At 34.2% G+C, this 14,411-nt stretch overlaps 1 protein-coding gene across 3 annotated transcripts in view; it reads right to left on the reverse strand.

Annotated features, from left to right (window-relative positions):
* Window positions 1–1,360: 1,360 nt before the first annotated feature.
* Window positions 1,361–14,411, reverse strand: part of LOC133836953 (uncharacterized) — a 65,577-nt gene continuing 52,526 nt past the window's right edge. Inside the window, exons 2-4 of one of the 3 annotated variants that reach the window (XM_062267578.1) lie at window positions 3,522–3,575; window positions 2,968–3,125; window positions 1,361–2,084 (exon numbers count right to left, since the gene is read on the reverse strand). In XM_062267578.1, the coding sequence (XP_062123562.1) occupies window positions 1,611–2,084; window positions 2,968–3,090 (597 nt within the window). In that variant the 5' untranslated portion in view covers window positions 3,091–3,125; window positions 3,522–3,575 and the 3' untranslated portion in view covers window positions 1,361–1,610. Of the gene's footprint in view, window positions 2,085–2,967; window positions 3,126–3,521; window positions 3,684–14,411 lie in introns of those variants that run through there. The other 2 variants (XM_062267577.1, XM_062267579.1) reach the window with 2 other exon arrangements.

A 14,411-nucleotide genomic window follows, 5' to 3' on the forward strand; every position in this document is an offset into this window, starting at 1 on the left:
TGTGGCAGGGCTCAAGTCAAGCATGCAACAACCGCAAGCGGCACGCAAACGCATCAAATCAATGAAAGTGGCCACTGCGCCACGATTTGCACTTCATTGATTCCACAATCCACACAAACTGACTCAAAAGCTAGCTACAGCTCCAGCTCCAGCTCCTAGCTTGGCCAGTTCCCTTGATGACCAGCTACCCAGCTACCCAAAAAAGCCAATGGAGCTGAAGCTGAAGCTAAAGCTGAAGTAGAACCTGAAACTGGAACTCGAGCTCATGGTTGAGCTTGTTGTCGACGCTTGTGGCGCTACTTAAAGCATTTTCATTCCATTCGCTTTATTTTGCCCCATTTGGCCGCAGCCAGTTTATGAAAATGAAAATTGCCAAGAAAATGGAAAATTCTTCATTGTGGCATGCCATTTTCATTCTCGACTTTTTCTATTTCTCCCTTCTGCACGCTATCAAATTGCACTTGTATGAGCTTATTGAGCCATGCCTCTGCCTCTGCCTTCGCCTCTCTCCCTTTCTCTCTCTCTTTCTCTCTCTGTCCCGCTCTTTGGAATTCATCTTATGCGGCAGCTCAATATATACAACATGCTTGATTTAATGTGAATACAAATCGCTTATCAGCTAGAAAACAGTAGTAAAGCTCAAAATCGAGTGCATACACAAAGTTCATACACAAAGAGAAATAATCGATGCTCTCCATAAAATGCTGATAGGGAAATCTATAATCTTGATTAAAGTACAGCAGCACTGAAAATGTTCATATACTATAAAAATATAAATATACTGATTACGAAATATTTAATATTTATATTGTACATTGCAATATTAAATTCAAGTTTTTAAATCATTAAATTTCACTAATTGAATTCGAATTATATAAAATTTATTTGGCTTTACAAACTATTGAATATTTATTGTATTGCTGGCTGTTAGTATTTTTTACTCTAACTAAATTCAAATTATTAACACATAAAAAAATAAATTTAAATATAGTAGTTTGCATTAATTGCCGGATGAAATTAATATTTCTTTATAATATCCATTATCCTAAACAAATTCAAATTATCGGAGCAATAGAATAAAGAATTTTTTCATAAACCCTAAAATTTAAAATATAAAAAATAGCAAATAAATTGAGGAAAACATCTATTTTAGTATATGTTTTATAATTTCTATTAATTGCCAACTAAATTCAATATTTAATTAAGAATTATTAGAGCATTAATAAGGCACCATTAATTCTACAATCTTTAACCTTTAAATTTCATTTATATATATTTATTTAAGAATTGTTAGAGCATTAAAATGCACTATTAATTCTAGAATGGTTAAACCATTCAATTTCATTAAAATATAAAAAAATTGAATTCCATAAATATTTATATTTTATTTATATCTATGTATTTATTTATTTATTATCCTATCTAATTACAACTTATAAGAGCATTATAGAAAATATTCTCTGTTTATCTAATGATGCACAGCAAATTTAGAGAACATTCCCAGCATTCAGAGGCGTGATGAGTTTTATATGTAATGATAATGTCACAATGAGTTTATCACATCCAGCATTTGGTCAGAATTTGAAGGGAAAGAAAGGCGAGTATCGGAATCACACCAAATGCAAGTTGCCGGGCAGCAGCATTGCATTTGTCTGGCGATTGCTCTGACCACATAAAAAAAAACTAGAATATTTTGATTTTGCCATCAGTTCCGCAACGATTTCTTTAGTGCTGTTATCAACCTCACGTGAACGCGTGAAAATCTTTAAGAACGCAGCTGCATATTTCGTAGTATATCCGCAAATCACTGTAATGTAGCTGGGTTCGCTAAGGACCACTTTGTATATGGCCACGGGTTGTTTGCTTGAGCCGTAGTAAACGTTGAAGATGCCTTTGGACGCACTATCATCCCAGGGAAATTTCATTGGCTCCTTGACAACCTTATTCGATCCATCATGTGTGTCAATATACTCCAGATACAGTTCAATATCACCATTATCCACACTGTCGGGCACCGTAACATTGAGACAGGCTAACGCAGGGCTTGCAGGCGCTCTTCCTGCCTCATACCAAAGACCCTCCATCTGTGAAACAGGAAAGCCACAATTAGTATGATCGTCATTAAGTTGTAGAGAGTGGATTTCAAATTTTTAATTTTAGGTTTAAGATTATAGATTGCACTTACTAATTACGAATTAAAGATGTCAATTCAATGATTCAATATGAGGATCAAAGATGACACAGCATTATACAACAAATGAAACTGATCGCATCTTATTATGCTATGCAATCTATTAGCTCTTTGATTAATGAGCAATTAAATGATATGCAATATACTTTTAATCGACATAGATCACAAATTACACTCACTAGTTTCGAATAAAAATGACAAATCAATGATTCAATATAACGATCAGAGATCATATCTTTAATGGTCATAGATCATAGATTTCACTGACTAATTACGAATAGAAAATGTCAAATCAATGATTCAATATAACGATCAAAGATCACATATCGCAATACGAGTACAACAAAGATCTCTAATCGCAGCTCATTAAACATACGATATGTCACGAAATCTATTAGATCTTTGATTGAATAATATGCGATATCTCTTTAATGGTCATAGATCATAGATTACACTCACTAATTACAGATGGTAAATCAATGATTCAATATAAGAAGCAAAGATCACATATCACCATACAACAAATAAAACTGATCGCATCTCATTATGTTATGCAATCTATTAACTCTTTAATAAATTATATGCGATATCTGTTTAATGATCATAGAACATGGATCATAAATCGCAAATCGCGAAGGATCAATGCAACAGAGATCAGTGATCGCAGATTATTCAAAGCTCTCTGATGACAAATTATTGAACACAAATTATATGTATATTGCATACTAAAAATATAAAATCCAAGATCTGTTTAGATTTACAGTTTAATTACTTACTGTATCAATATCAAATGGTGCAGGCTGATGGTTACGGCAACTGAAATTTTCCAATGAGCTTAAGTCAAGACCGTGCGTCCAACTGATTGCCAAAAGCAACACAATTATTACTTGCGCCGCCATTCGTAGATGTTTTCTCTTGTGAATCCGTTAAACAACTGAAAATAAACGGTTTTGTTGTTGATGAATAACTATGCTTATCAGGAACCACTGGAAGTGGCAGCTAAAAAAAGAGAACGGAGAGAGCCATGCTCACAACACATGGTGAAATCGACCATGGAAATCTAAGTGTAAATGCTCACAACTCACATATGGTTAGTATATGTTATAAATGCATTATCAATGCGACGCGTCATTGGCGTATAGTAGCTCTTTTGATTTCGATTGATGGCAATACGTAATCTTAATAAAGCAATTGATGATCGCGGTCATTCGAACTTTAATACTAACATTGGATAAATTTCAAAAGTGTGCACATGACTATCAGAAATGTGATGCAAGAGCCGAACAACCTTGCTTAATCGTATTTTAGCCCCAATTTACCAAAAACTTACCAACGTCTTCCAACACATTGTCTATTTTGCGCTTTGATCGTCGCAAATTAAGACAAACACAACACTAATCGAACAAATTATAAAAATCTTATTATACACACCAATATTTAAAAAAAAGTCTCTTATAGTGCAGTAATAAAAAGCCAACTACAATTTATGTAATTTCTTGTTGATACTGTGAAAAATTGTGAAATTTGAAAAACAATTTCTGACTCAGCATTCAATGTTAAATGTTCTGGTAACATCTGATTTGTCTGTCCGTCAGTCCATTTGTATGTTATCTATGTATACATATGTAGATCTCATAGACTTTTTATGATGCTTATATTTGGACGCCTCAAATCAAAGAAATCCCATTGAGCCGACAGCTAGTATTGATAAATAAAACGTTCGATTTCGATTGTAATGCTTCCAATGCACTTTCTACCAAAATGTCTGTACCCGATTCGCACTTAATCGCGTTCGCTTATCAGAGATAAGGCTATTGAGAGAACTCGTCTATTGAGTCACTCTTTTCTCCCTTATCTTATAGTATGAAGGCAGTACTGCCAATGTTGAGGACGGCCATGTTATCAGGCAAAAGTCTCAAATAAATAGCTAGTTAAATAATAGTGAATTAAAATATTCATTAGATTTCAGACAACATTAAAAGCGGTATAACTTAAATAGAAACAGGTAAGAAAGTTACAGTCTAGTGTCGAATAAAAACAAAATATTGCGGAATTTTTCAAAATATACCGAAAATACTAAAAATATACCAAATGGTATATTTGTTATATCGATATAGTATCACATTCAAAATACACCATAGACGGCACAATATACCAGATTGTCGGCCAAAGCAACTAATAAGTAGGCGTTTTTGCCCATACAAAAGTATTCCTTTAATACCTTCCACAATTTTTATCTGATCGCAATCAAATTTTCAGAAATCACAATTACTAACTATAGTTATTATTGTACATACCAAAATTCTAGCTTAAAAGTTACGCTTGTTATTCGAATTTTTTTGATTTACGGGGGCGGAAGTGGGCGTGGCAAAAATTTGAAACAAAATTGATCTGCGTGCAAATATAACAAATGCTGTCGAAAATAAATTATAGCTCTATCTCTTATAGTCTCTGAGATCTAGGTGTTCATACGGACGGACGGACAGACGGACAGACACACAGACACACAGACAGACAGACGGACATGGCTAGATCGTCTCGGCTGTTGATCATGAATATATATACTTTATAGGGTCAGAGATGCCTCCTTCTACATGTTACATACATTTCCTGTCAGCACAAAGTTATTATACCCTTCTACATACATATTTATACAATACTATACTAGCTTTATTTTGACTTTTGAAAAAAACCTGAATGATCGATTTGGGATAGTTAAAGTAGGAAAAATTGCAGCCTTCTTGCTCTTACCGCTTTTGGATTATAGTTTAGTTCGTCAGTAAGTCAGTCTGTCGCTACTAAAGGCTTTCTATATAGCACTTAACTTCTAGCTCTTACCATTTGGACATTACTTAAACTTATTTAAACTAAAAATAAGTAAATAAGTAAGTAAATAAGTCAGTCAGTCAGAGCAACCCCATTCATATAACTAAATTTTCGAGTCAATTAAATCACTTTCCTTTAATACTATAATCCTCAATTTATCAGCGATTAAGCACATCGTTTTAAAGATAAAGATTTAAACCATTTAAACGAGGTATGACATTCGTCGCAAAACTTGTTGGCGCATTTGCAGCATTTTTCTTTTGTTTGCCGAGCTCGAGTTCGCTGCTTAAATATGCTGTTCTAGCCAAGCGCTAAAGCAAAAATCTGGTAACTTTGAGCATGCTAAAAAAATAGACGGACTTTTTTTTTTGCAAATATATAAAAAAAAAAAAGAGAAGAGCATAGCAGAGTGAAAAAGGAAAATGCTGGCACAGGGCAAACATGCGAAACTATTAAAAACATGTCTTTGTCCTTTGGCTTTGGCTTCACATAATGAAATTCCTTTGCAGCCTGCGATGGGATGTTGCCACTTGGCGCTGTTCCTTCAGTATCAATCTAGGTGAAATATTAACAAGCGTCACAGTCGCCGCCATAGTCCAAGTAGGAGCAGTAGGAGTTAGGAATCTGCAGTTTCATGATAGCAGGCCACGGCGGCGGCGACGTCTGCGACAGCAGCTCATAAAAATTCCTGGCGACAAAGCAGCTTCCCCCACGCCGCTGATTTCCAAAATGAAATCCATAGGAAAAGCGGGCAACTTAGATGGAGGCTGGTTTAAAGCGAGAACAGACGCTGAAACAATAGACTTGAGTTGAGTTGAGTTGAGTTGACTTAAATTGATTTCCAGACGCTGCGACGCGACGTTTAGGGAAATGCAAACTTCAACATCCGCCAGCCTTCATTCTCCTCCATTCTCTCTCCCCCCGCAATACTCAGACTGCAAACTAGTCTCTGCACCTTGATTGCAAGTTATTTGCAATTTTGTGCAAATTTCAGCGAAAGAAACTACAAAAAAATTTGATCATTATAGCGAATATTGGCGTGAATAATGCCCTGTAATGAAATTTATAATAATTCTACGACAATTTAAAATTTATAAGCTTAACACAAAAGCTTAATAAAATTCTACTATAATTCAAAATTTATAAATGAACACAAAAACTTAATAATATGCTCAATTTCATACAGGGTACTTAATAGTTATGCAGAAAGCTCTGTCTCGTTATATCATTGCATTTAAATATAACGAGTTTGTCAAATGCAATTCAATTAAAAAATTAACAAAAAACTTAACAATGAAATAAAATGTTTAAATCTTAAATACATACAGGATATTTCACAGTTGAGCAAGCAGTCAATACCCGCTGCAAGTCTAGGTCTCTTATAACATTGCACTTGAAAATTTGGAGTGTGCACGGGAAATTTCTTTGCAATTTGCCAGGGCTGCAACGCGAAAGGGAAAAGGGAAATGGAAATGGAAACTAGGGAGTGAAATTCTTCAACTTTATTTGGCGCAGCGCAGTTGCTCAATTTAGTTTAATATTTTCTTCTTTCTTTTGTTGTTTTTTTGTTGCCCAAATCATATTGAAATTGCCACTTTATTTGTGTCGCACAGAGCAATGAACTAACTGTTCGTAGTAAATTGTAAATGACAAAATTAAAGTATTTTTTGACACACTATCTCTGGCTGTTATCAGCAGCGTTGTGTCTTTTATCTTTTGAGTTACTTTTGGAGGGCGTTATGTTCGTCAACTCATAAAGCGAGTGAAACTGCTTGTGGATTGTTTAAGTTTTACCTTGAGCTAGAGCACATTTCATTAGGCACTTTTGCCTCTTCGCCTGACTTTGTACAACATTTCCTCTTTCACAATGGAGGTGCAACAATGAGAGGCACTTGCAATACAGTCACAGTCGCAGTCGCAGTTTTTAGTTCGCCGTTCGCTCTGGACATGGTGCAAACTTTTTAAGTGAATTTTTGATTAGATCTGCAGAAAGTTTTTTGTCGCTGGCAACAAAACACAGGCACAGGATGCATTTTGCCCAGGACATTGGCATGCAACTGCTCCTCGCAGCGTCGCGTCGCGTCGCTGGTTCAACTTAAAGTCGCCAGTTAGTTGTGCTCTTTGTAATTTGCGCAAAAGTCTATTTATTTGCGCAAAGGATAATAATAAAATATGCGCTGCAGATAGCAGATAGCAGATACGAACAGAATGGAACACAAGAACACAAAGTTGCCTCCGACTTGGTGCTGGGCGCAATTACTAGACTCTACTGTACCTGAATCTGCACCGAAAACTTTCCGCAAATAGTTCACAGTTTACAGAGTTGCCTCTAAAGTCGTCTCTCACTTTCTCTGTAGCAAGTTGTGTTTTGTTGCAAAAGTTAATAAAATTATTTGCCACCGACGTTGATAAATATGACACTGAGAAGTCGTATATAGAGTGCCATATAAATACAGTTGCAACACACACACATACACATACAAAATGGCGCCGCCTGCCACTAACGGTGTAAATAAAATGGCGACAAATGAAAATAGTACAACACACGCAACTTTTTGCTAAAGTTGTGGCAACTTTTTTAATTGATCTTCAAGTTAAGTGTTTGCCACTTTGAACAGACTAATCAAATACATATAGTACAGCAAGCACTGTTACATCTGTGTAACATAAATCTTACATTGTTACCCTAACAAAATGTTATTTTAAAACCATGCGAAAATCGCACCCCAAACACATACAAAAAGAAGGGTAAAAAGAGCACCGCAATTTCCAAGCAGATGCATTTTCACTCTGTCTTGTGTGTGTGTGTGTGAGTAGTTATTATTCATTGTCGTGCTTCAGCAAATATCAAACAAAGTTTTTTTTCTTTCAGGGTTTTTCTTTCACTTGTGTGTTATTCTTTTCGCTATTCCACATTTTTGCACATATGAGCAGGGCGTGTTTTTCTTTCCCTTTTTATTCCTATTCCTTTTTTTGTTGCTCTTGCTCTTTTAATCGAAACATTTGTTGCGTGAAATTGTCGTTAGGTTTTCTGTTATTGTGTGGCAATATGTTTGAATTTAAATCGCATGGGTTGTGATTATCCACTCTCTGCCATAAATATCGATTTGCTGTTCGATGTCTTGGCTTATTTGATCTCACGAGCGATTTGCATGAATTCCCCAAAAAGCCAAAAGCTGATGTGACATTTCGTTGGAAGTGCAAGTCATTAGCTGCTCATTAATCATAATTAAACGAGAGCTGCCTCCAAATATGAACACACTCAAAATGCTGTCACAGATGGGGTTGAGAACTTTTCAATCGATTTGCAAAACTTTTTGGCGACAATAAATCTCAATTTTGTGCAAATTATACGACGATATTGGCCAGACGAGCAGTCAAACAAGCCAACTTCCAACTTCCAGATGAAGCTCTAACTGATATGTTCTACGACTTTTTGTACTCAGCTCAGCTCTCCCTTCACCTTCACCTTAACTGTTACCTGCCATTTGTTGGCCATAGGCTGTCATGTCTCCCACATATCAAGTGCAGCTATAACTCAACTCAACTCAACTCAACTGAACTCATCTCGGGCAATGCCAAAGCCAAATTCAAAGCTGCTGATTCCGAGGGTGAAGCACTGACATTTGCTCAATTTATCGTTATTTTTGTGCAGGCAAAAACCAAAAATCAATTTTTGCCTATGATAAAACTCGAAACGAAGTGGACCACAGGCCAACAGTAGAAGAAAATACTAAAGAATAAAGTATTTAGGGTATGCGACGCAATTAATACCCTAACCAAAGAACAAAAAATAAATATAAAATAAATTTAAACAAAATTCAATAAAATTTTCTAAAATAAATAAATACAAATAGAGTAAAATAAAGTCAAGTAAAATAATGTAAAATAAGATAAAGTAAAATAAAATAAAATAAAGACAACAACTTACTCTAAGGAAATAAACGTTTAACCAAATTATAAGCTCAATTATGCTATAAAAATAAAAAAATTATTACCTTAAAGAATGTAAAATTTTGCTTTAGATTTAGGGACATTTATTTTACATTTACAAGCTTTTAAATACTTTTCAACCAGTCTGTATTTTGAAGTATAAACATTAATATTGTAACTAATCAAAAATAAATAAACTGTTCTTATAATTGATCTTAAAAGATTATTTATTTAAATAATAATAATAATGGAAATAATAATAAATAAAAATAATAATAATCTGTATAATAATGATAGTATAATACATAATAATAATGTATACTAATAATAATAATAATATAATAAAATAATAATAATAATTATAATAATAATAATAATAATAATAATAATAATTATTAATAATTAATAAAATAATAAACATAATAATTATGAAAAGTTGAAGAATCAAATAACATTTCATTCTCTAAAATATTGCATATCAAGATAGCCACAAAAATAACAATTTATTTAAGAATTCTAATCGATTTTAATTTTGTGTATATTAAGACATTTTTAAACTAAATACAAAGATGAATTATTCTTATATTCTATATTAATTCATTATTTATTAAACAAACAAATTTCAAGTTTTAAATATAAATTACTTATTCTCATTTATTTTCCAACTATTATTTGCTTTAAAAACTCAAACGATAATTACTACTTTAAATAGTTTAGCATATTACTTGCGTGTTTACTCGTTTATTGATTTGTCGACTATTTTATCGATTATTCAAAGTTGTCATTAAATAAGTAAGTACACAAAATATTTAATAATACTCTTGCGAGGGTATTGCAATTGGTTCTTTGAGGCTGGCAAATCGAACAGTTCCGTTTTGCAGAGCTGTTGGGGCATTTAAGTGATTTATGTCTTGGAAACTGTTTTTGAAATGTGGCTGAGATGTCCAAACCCATGCCAAAAAGAGAGAGAAAGAAAAGAGAGAGAGAGAGAGAGAGAGTCTAGGCCATGCTCATGAGTTTCGAATTGGTATATTGACTTTCGACCAAGTCGCCGTCGCCGTCGTCGCCGTCACCGTCAACGAAGCTGGCCAAAAGTCAAGAGAGCGCCAAACGCAAAACTGTCCAAGTATACAAATTGGCCTGGCATGAGTTATTGATGATGCAGGTCATGAAATGAATGACCGTTGGGACGTCTATGTAGCTAACTGACTGCCTGACTGCCTGACTTTTGAATTGCTCGCCTGGCTGTAACAAATGTCTGAGCATTTGAATGAAATGTTCTAAAGAAAAATCATTCGTGGGCCGCCTCTAAGTAACTTGGCTAATTGCATAAAGTTTTATTTTAAAGTGCACTTGAAGCTTTTTTTAATGAAATGCAAATTCAGTTGTTCAACTCACCCCAATACAAGGCTTTAAATCTCAGCAGTCTTGCTTTAGCGAAAGTTCGATAAAAACTAAACAAACAAATGAAAATCTGAGTCATCGATAAAGCGAACGGTCGAACGAACAGTTTGAAAGCAATTGGAACAAGTGAAATGAGTAAACCTTTAAGTGGCTGTCAAACTCTCTCTTACATTACTCTTTGTCACATTCGATAAGTGCGCTCTTTTGCGTCTCTTTTACTCTTAGGGCGACAAACCCTTGAAGCCGTACATCAAAAAGCATTGACCTAATTAGAACATACGTATTAAGATATGTTCTAAATGATATACTCCGGTTATTAAAACACACACACACACACACACACACACACACACACATTTAGACAACCCCGAATATTAAGAGATCATAACTCATGTCAAGCATAGCAAACTCATATATATGTTAAGCTTTTATCACTGCGACCAAATCGTGTAATTTAATGTTGTGCTAATTTCTGGTGTGGTGTGCTCAGGAAAGTCAGGCCAAGTCAAGTCAAGCCAAGGGCTAAAGCTAAAGCCACAGCCAAAGCCAATTCATTCATTTCAGGTGAAAGTCGTGACATTTTTTGTGGTCAGCACCCCATAAACTGTGGCCGCCCTCCCCTCAACCCTCAAAACTGAACTGTGGCTCATTTCTTGCTCATTTCCGTCAAGTGTTGCTGGCCTGGCCCAAAGAAACACGAAACGAACTATTTACAAATGACCAGACATTTAAGCAAAATGCTTCCGGGTTGGTCAAGCTAAATGCCTGAAAATTATGCTGTCTCAACATGAAACGCAAGAAGCGGGGGAAGGAATCAAACAGTGCTCACCGAACTGTAGATGCTCTTACAATAAATTACAGCTTAAGACAGAGTAAAATCAAGAGATGAGTACAATATTTGTAATATTTTTTTTAAGAAAAAAAAATATTTTATAAATTCAAATAATGAAATATTAAAAATTCAATTAAATTTAATTGAACTTTATTTTTCATGCGTTCAAATCTCTAATTTATTTTAATTTTCGTTAACATTGCTTAAAAAAAAAATAATCTTTTATTATTATTTTACTTTTATTATTTATTTATTATTTTTATTATTTATTTTAATTGTCATTATTATTGCTTAAATAAAAGTCAACTATAGACAGTCAAAGTCATAAAAATTAATCGTATTTTATTATTATTTTTTTATGAGAATCTAAGATAAACAGTTGAATTGAAATAAATGACGTTTATTTTGTTAGAATAATAATGAATGAAATTTCATAATGAGATTGTAATTTTATGTATAACAAATTTGAAATTTAGTTGTTTAAATAAAAGTCCGATATATAATTAGTCCAAATAATAACTTTTTATTAGTTAATATAAAATCACAAAATAAATAATAATAATATTAAACAATAATAAATTATGAGCTCATTGTTATAAATGATAAATAGTAAAAGGACTTTTCTTCTTAAATTTTTAATTTATTTAATTTTTTTCTAAATCAAACAGTTGTTATGCCTTAAAGTAATTTAGTAGGTATTACTTAAATTGTTTTCTCTTTTTATTTAGACAATAAGTAAATTGTATAATTAATTAATATTAAATTAATTAAATTCATTTTTCATTTTTACTATATTACTGTTAACTTACTATAATGACTATTGAACTCTTAGTACCCTAGCGGAAAGAGTATCCTGTTCGAAATATAAACGTTGAATTATGTAAACACACAGGATATGCATGGAAGACTCCTCAGCAAGCGTAGCTGGTGTCGCCGTGTCAATTGGCCTGGCCTATTCCGACCTGGTCTTGGCTTCTACTTTTGCTTCTGCTTCTGCTTGCTGCTTGCTGCTGTTGGTTGTTAATTAAGTTGCCAGGACCAAGGAGCAGGGTGATGATACAATTTCACAAATTTGCGTGCAAGGCGACACCAACAACAACAATCAACGGCAGTCGCCTCGACATAACCAAACAAATGTCAAATGCTAAAAGCGGCCCACGAGTTCATAAATTGTCGCTGGCGCACCCTCGGAGCCCCTTCCCCTTCTCCTCCCTCTCTCGACGAGCCTATACGTGGCTGTGGCGATAAAAGCCAAAATGAATGGTCAATATATGAAACATAAATAATTTTTAGGGGTTGGATTTCCCATTTGCTCTTCGCCGTTTTGCGTGTTTGACCAACATTTCCGTTGCGTTGTTTGCATTCAATTAACCAAAACTGACCGACTTCTGTCCCCCCCCTCCCCTCTTTCTCTCTCTTCTTCCCAATAGCCAGCTGGACATTGTTTAATAGTGTGTGTGTGTTGAATACGTGGCTGCTAATTGAGTAGCTCAGCTTGACACATGACAGCGAATGAATTGAGCATAAACAAAGTGTTTGCCGAGATCTGATTCAGGCTAAACATAAGTATTCTTCAATAAATAACAATATTAAATTATTTTATATATGGTTTAAAATCTGGCAATTTTAAATAAACACACCAAGAGTAATGTTATTTGTTCACACCCACACAAGAAAATCAACAAAATTAGAAAGCACGCACACAACTAATTGATGGGCAAACAAACGATCAAAATATGCTAAACAAATTAAATTAAGTGCAGGCCACCAACTAACAAAATACAACAGTCTTGGTTTTTGATAAATAAAAATAAATATAAAATATAAAAAATTTAAAGCAGTTGAATTTTTCCTTAAGTTATATTCTGTCGTCTATACACATACACACATAAACAAAGTTTATAAATACAGTTTATTATAAATATTCACTATTCAACTTAATTGCCTTTCTGCAATACTTTCACATAAAAATGTACAGTTTTAGAGTCAGAACATTTACCATATTGCAAGAGTGCTACAAAATCTACTTAGCTGCATACTGAGTTCAATTTAGTTCAATTTTTTAAAGTACAAAAATCTTCAATGTGTCCCAATTTTATATTATATTTAACTTGTCTAATGTAGTAATGAACCAAACTTGCTCAATCTGAAAATGCATAATAAACGTAACTGGTGACATTATTCACTGTTCCCAATTGTAGAGAACAGTTTCTGCTAGGAAGAGAACAGATTGTGTGCGTGTGTGTTCAGACACGTATACAGCACTAAGCGTTGAAGAGCTTTTCATCACTGCCTCAGATCTTGACTGCGTAACAACTACAACAAGCAAAGTGGCGAGCTAATTTAAGAGAAACCTGTGTGCTCTTAAAGTTATGTAAAATGTTCACAGGTTGCATTGAAAGCTTTTGCTTAAACCTTCTGTGTATTTGCATTCGGCTGTTAATCGCAAATGTCATTCACTATTAAAACTGTATTATATTGTCAGTCATGTTCTAATTGCCAACTAGTTATCCAATCACATGGCAATCATAGTCTCAATATCCACTCACTGATCCATTCAGTCAGCAAATGGGGATAACATACATACATATGTACATACATATATAGTAGAAGTAAGTACATACATACATATGCTTGGCCAAGAGTAAATCCCGATTAGGCCAGCCACATTGACAGCGACAAAGAGAGAGTGAGCGAGAGCGAGACAGAGTGTGGAGTGAGGTTAGGGCGAGTAATCATCTTGATTTTGTGGTCAAATGTGTTCACATACGCACTCTACACACCAATGTAAGCGCTTGAAGAGCTTTTATCACAGCTTCAGATCTTGACTGCATAACAACTGCAACATAACAAAACAACAACCAAAGTAGCGTTTAAGAGAAACCTGTGTGCTCTTAAAGTTATGTAAAATGTTCACAGGTTGCATTGAAAGCTTTTGCTTAAACCTTCTGTGTATTTGCATTCGGCTGTTAATCGCAAATGTCATTCACTATTAAAACTGTATTATATTGTCAGTCATGTTCTAATTGCCAACTAGTTATCCAATCACATGGCAATCATAGTCTCAATATCCACTCACTGATCCATTCAGTCAGCAAAGTGGGGATAACATACATATATAGTAGAAGTAAGTACATACATATGCTTGGCCAAGAGTAAATCCCGATTATGCCAGCCACATTGACAGCGACAAAGAGAGAGAGAGAGCGAGACAGAGTGTGGAGT

The sequence above is a fragment of the Drosophila sulfurigaster genome, chromosome 2R, assembly GCF_023558435.1.
Source record: "Drosophila sulfurigaster albostrigata strain 15112-1811.04 chromosome 2R, ASM2355843v2, whole genome shotgun sequence".
In the NCBI taxonomy this organism is placed as follows: Eukaryota; Metazoa; Arthropoda; class Insecta; order Diptera; family Drosophilidae; genus Drosophila; species Drosophila sulfurigaster.